The following is a 5,029-nucleotide window of genomic DNA, read 5'->3' on the forward strand; positions in this document are numbered from 1 at the left end:
GACTTCAACAGGATTAAATCTCATAACCCTTTTGTGTTTTACTCACATTTCTCCAAAATAAAGCACATCATGAATTCAGCCTGATACGAGCTGTTAATGGCAGAGGTTCCTATCTTACTTACAGTTAATAAAGACGGACATTAACTGCTTTACACTTATGTTTGTATTACCTCTGTCCTGGCTCATACCTTGTATTCAACACGATACAAATCAAATTTGACTGGATGTAAATGAAATCAAGAAAATAAAAGCATTTTATTATTTAATAATGGCTTTCCGTTTTTGATGCAACAATGATTTCAATCAATATCTGTACAGAAAGCAAAATCTATCGTTAATAACAGAAACAGGATGATAGAAAAGCCCAAATAGGCAGTGCGAGGAGAGAGAGAGAGAGAGAGAGAGAGAGAGAGAGAGAGAGAGAGAGAGAGAGAGAGAGAGAGAGAGAGAGAGAGAGAATTGAAACAGGGACTTCCCTGAGCCTCCATCATCTACAGGGAGATAAAAAAAAAAAAAAAAAAAAAAAAAACACTCTCACACACAGCCTCCCACACACACACGCACACTGTGCTGAGAGCTAGCAAGGGGCTTTAAACAGCTACACACTACAGAGACAAAGGGACTGTAACTCGCCACAATGGAGGAAAACATGGATGAATCGCAAAGCCAGAAAGGTAAGACGAGGAGTCCTCCACTCGTCTCATTTGTCTTCCATCAGTTGTGTCTTTTGTTCTGTTCATCCGTTCCTCTCGGTATCATCATGGGATTCCTTTGTGTGTGCAGTGGGCAGCATATACATGTCCCGAAGAAAAAAAACAACAAAAAAAAACACACACACACACCAGCCCAGATCCTTGTCTTTGCATTTAATGCTCGCAAATACACGTTTTCCTCCTCATTTTGTTTACCAGCAGAACTGGAACCGTCTTCATTGCATTTTTAATCACGGCATCTTTATGTCTGCTCGTGATAATAACACTGATTATATAACCATGTTGTGTGTGTGTGTGTGTGTGTTTTTCTTTCCCCCTTTTTTTCATGAAGGGAGGCATAAATAAGCGGGTTGTTTGGGTTGAGGGTGAGAGGAGATGGCAGACACCGGAGGGTTGGTGTTGTTTTGGAGACTCTACTGACAGATGGATGGACAGATGGATGGATGGATGGATGGATGTATGGATGGATGGGTGGATGGAGGAGTAGGTGGGAGTGGCAAGGGGGTGGGTGGTGGTGGTGGGGGGATGACGGGGGGGCGCAGGGGTAGAAGAGTGTGGGGCAAAAGAAAGCCAAGTGCTTCAGTGATTGATGTCTGCATTGGGGCTTTCTTTGTTAGCCTTCATTGTTGAGGGTACACGCTTGTCTGAACGCCTTTTCCTCCCCTTTTCCTCCCGCTCTCCCTTTTTTTTCTCCTTCCTCTGCCGTCCGTGTCACTCCCTACCCTGTCCCTCCATTTTCTTCTCATCTCTCCATCACTAGCCCTCTTCCTTAATGCATTTTTCCCCCCCCCTTCAGTCGTTCTCATTCACTATATTTCCAACAGTCGGTGTCTCTCTGTTTCTTGTTTTCTCCCTCCATCTTTTTTTTTTGGACTCATCTCATGCTCTCCTTCTCACTCTGTCAGTTCCCTCCCTCTCTTTCTACACCCTTTTTTTTCTTACCTATTTCTAAATTCACACATTGAAACAAAGGTGTTGGTTCGCTGTATGTTCTTTTTGTTTCATTTCTCTCGCAGATAGCATATTCATGTTTATCATTGCGTTTCACTGTGGTTGCTGTCAGCGTTAAAAATGGGCGTGTCCATTTTCTTCCATTTTCTTCATTTACCTTCTTCAGTCTGAATTCGGTCGTGGTGTCGCTGCGTAAACTGACTCGTGAATGTACTCGAGGACCGATCGGTTTAATGAAAAAATGAACACGTATTTCAATTTATCACACTATTTACGTTTATAACACTGTATCCATGGTAACACGGCTATCGGAGTCGCATCCCGCTGTGCGATAGGCGGATTCCTGTATTTTCTTTCTGGAAGGAACCTGTTCTAGCCAATCAGAAAGCCAAATCGGGAGGCAAGATGTTTCAAGCAAACCTGATATTTCATTACAGACATTTGTTCATTTTTTTCATTTTGCCACTAAAACTCCTTCAGTTCTTCCTTTCCACTAGTTCCCATCCCATCTGCGTCATTCTGTTCAGCGTCATTGCTTTTTTTCTTTTTTTTTACATCCTCCTTTTCTTGTAACCCCCACCCTCACCCTCACCCTCCTCCTATCTTTCTGTTTCATTTTAATGAATGAGATGCGCACGTCTAAAAAAAATACAGGTGTGTTTCCGTGTGCGATGGAATCGGATAGGAGACGACAGGGAGAGCTGGGCGAGTACGTGACCGCATCAGGCTGAAGGCTGGGGCGGCGAGTGATGCAGAGTTGGGAGACATGAAGAGAGACTACTGTGCTCGATGACGTACACGGACTTCATTTTGAATTGATGAATCACCTTTAATTTAGTGTTTAGTATCGATGCGTTGAGACTTTCACGTTTCTAATGAGGGGATGCGCCGTTTCTCATGCAGACAGTGTGTGAAATCTGGTCTTAAATCAGTTGGACACAAGGTCTGACCCTGACTCTTGTGTCACAAATGGTTATCAATTGTCTGCCCCTCGTGATCGTCTGACATTTGGGAATAACTCTGTTTTATTTTCCCACGTTGCTGCAATTGGCTGAACACATGAAAGACACGGATGTGCCGCCGGCTAAGATCATGAACGATAACACATTATTTGTGCCAAATGTAGAATTCTAAAGTCTGATTAGTCTTCTGGTTATTATGCAGCATGGCCATACGCAGAAGCGTAGCCATACATACACCTTGCCAATATCCTAATAGAAATGGATTTAATGAGTTATCTTGAATTAGCTGAATGAGGATTACAGCCCAGTGTAAATTGCTTTTATCATAATCAGAGATAATGGAAAAAGGACTTGTTTACACTCTATATTTGCTAAAAATGGCTTGGTAGTTTTACAACACTGACAGCCATTCATGTGCTGTTTTGCCACTTGCTCATTTCTATTATCCAGACATGGTGCCCCTCAAAACTCACACAAATCATCCCGTTGTTGTTCCGCCAAACGCGAGACACAAAATACATTGTATACCCGCCAACGTGCCGTGTGTTTCTGAGACTTTACCTGGGTTGTGTTGGAGTGGGATGGTGCACCTATCTATTGTAATTGAGTTACCAACGAGAGGTTGGCGGTCGACAAGCAGACAGGACGACCAGCACTGAAGCTCAGCAACGCACCGCTGAGGACGAGGACAGCAGCACGACTCATTGTAACCGCCTAACAGAAAAGACCACAAAAAAACAGCAAAATCAGTTCATTGTATGCCGTGTTTTGAATCTTTTCCATTGGAGAACTGAATTGACAGTGACACATGTATCTGTAGCTGCCAATCGGATGATCGGCACATTGAAGCCCCGGTTCCTTTAGTCCACGTGTGGGAGTCGCAACATCAGTGTGTGAGTGGGTGAATGCTGACAACGCAAACACGCGCACGTCAAGTTCACCATTTAAACCTGTTGTTACAAATGGAGTCGTGGGGCTTTGATTGAAGCACAGTTCACTTTCAGTTCAGTTCCTCATCAGAAAAGGCTGTCAAGGCGCCAAGTTAAGGCTTTTAAAATATTCTAAATGTAGCCTGTACTGAACTAGTATTGATTTGTGGCTTTGATTTAGGGCTCTACAATACATTTTCCTGCTGGCCTCGTCCACACCGGCACATTGCTTCGCTCCCAGGCTTTAATAATAGCTTAACTGTCCATATGTACCTCAAACAACGCTATTTCAAATCACCCAAACTATCCCTTTAGAGAATGGAGATGGACTCTCTCTCAGTTAAACACTTTAGCCCTGAGGAACATTGATGGTATGCACTGGTATGTGCATGGCTGGTTTATCAGGAAAACCTGAAGCGGCCGCTTCCTAAACCTGCAGAGGAGCATTTAAAAAATGCCTTGCTCTTTTATTGTAGAAGTCAAGCGGAAAAGTGACAGGAGCCATGCAACGGAAAGTGGACTTTGTGCATTCGCCTCATATCCATTTCATTGTGATGACCACTAATAGAAAGGAACTTAATGGAAAGAGGAATAAGTCAATACAAATTGACTTGCAGGCCCACAGAGGCTGTGAGGGGTGAAGAGAGGAGGAAGCAGAGGAGGAAGCCGTGGCAACAGTGAGCTCTGCTGTATCTCTCCGAGGCTATTTTCATGACTTTCCATTGATAGAAGAAGAAAAAAAAAACAGTTTATCAAAAGGTCCAATCTGCTGCCCGTGAGTGTGTGGCATTTCCACACGATGAGCAGCTGGATAACTGGGCTGCATTATGATTAATAGCGGGTGCAAGAGGTGAACACAAACCTTGATTGCAGTAAAATGATTACTCTGCTCGTGGTCGCTTTGTCCAACCAACTCGTTTGATCCAGATATCATCCGCTTCTGGGCAGATCGCCATGAAAATTCGTGCACTAACACCAGCCCGAAAATGGGCCTTCAAACACAACACGTATCACAATATGACGGGCAGATAGCTGTCAAATTCACTCAGCATATATTAGATCCACTGAGTTGTTTCCCTCGATCGGCCCCACCTCGCCAGTCATCTTTCTAAACAAGATACCTCAAAATCTCATGACTTCATCATCGGGGCTCAAGGACCAAACGCATGTGCCTGTCGCTGGGTATGGTGGGCTTTGTTCGATGGTTTTTTCCATGTACAGAGAGAGAGAGAGAGAGAGAGAGAGAGAGAGAGAGAGAGAGAGAGAGAGAGAGAACAACCTACTCTACGAAATCAATCAACCACAAAGGTGTGGTGTTGTGACACTCTGTCGCTGTGACACATTGTGAGCTCGCTGTGTACTGTATGTACTTGTATTTTGAATGGTGTGGGATGGGGGGGGGGGGGGGCGGTTTTTAGTGGTGATTTTCATTTTCACACATAAAATATAATACGGATGAATTGTAATCTCAAAA

At 43.8% G+C, this 5,029-nt stretch overlaps 1 protein-coding gene across 1 annotated transcript in view; it reads left to right on the top strand.

Annotated features, from left to right (window-relative positions):
- The first annotated feature begins 442 nt into the window (after positions 1-442).
- The window catches only part of LOC137794818 (neuronal membrane glycoprotein M6-a-like), a 24,892-nt gene continuing 20,305 nt past the window's right edge, over positions 443-5,029 (top strand). Inside the window, exon 1 of the mRNA XM_068591873.1 lies at positions 443-674. Within this exon, the coding sequence (XP_068447974.1) occupies positions 638-674 (37 nt within the window). The 5' untranslated portion in view covers positions 443-637. The remainder of the gene's footprint in view (positions 675-5,029) is intronic.

This window comes from Clinocottus analis, unplaced genomic scaffold (assembly GCF_023055335.1).
Source record: "Clinocottus analis isolate CAN_PGR_092001 unplaced genomic scaffold, fCliAna1.0.p SCAF_26, whole genome shotgun sequence".
NCBI classification, from domain to species: domain Eukaryota; kingdom Metazoa; phylum Chordata; class Actinopteri; order Perciformes; family Cottidae; genus Clinocottus; species Clinocottus analis.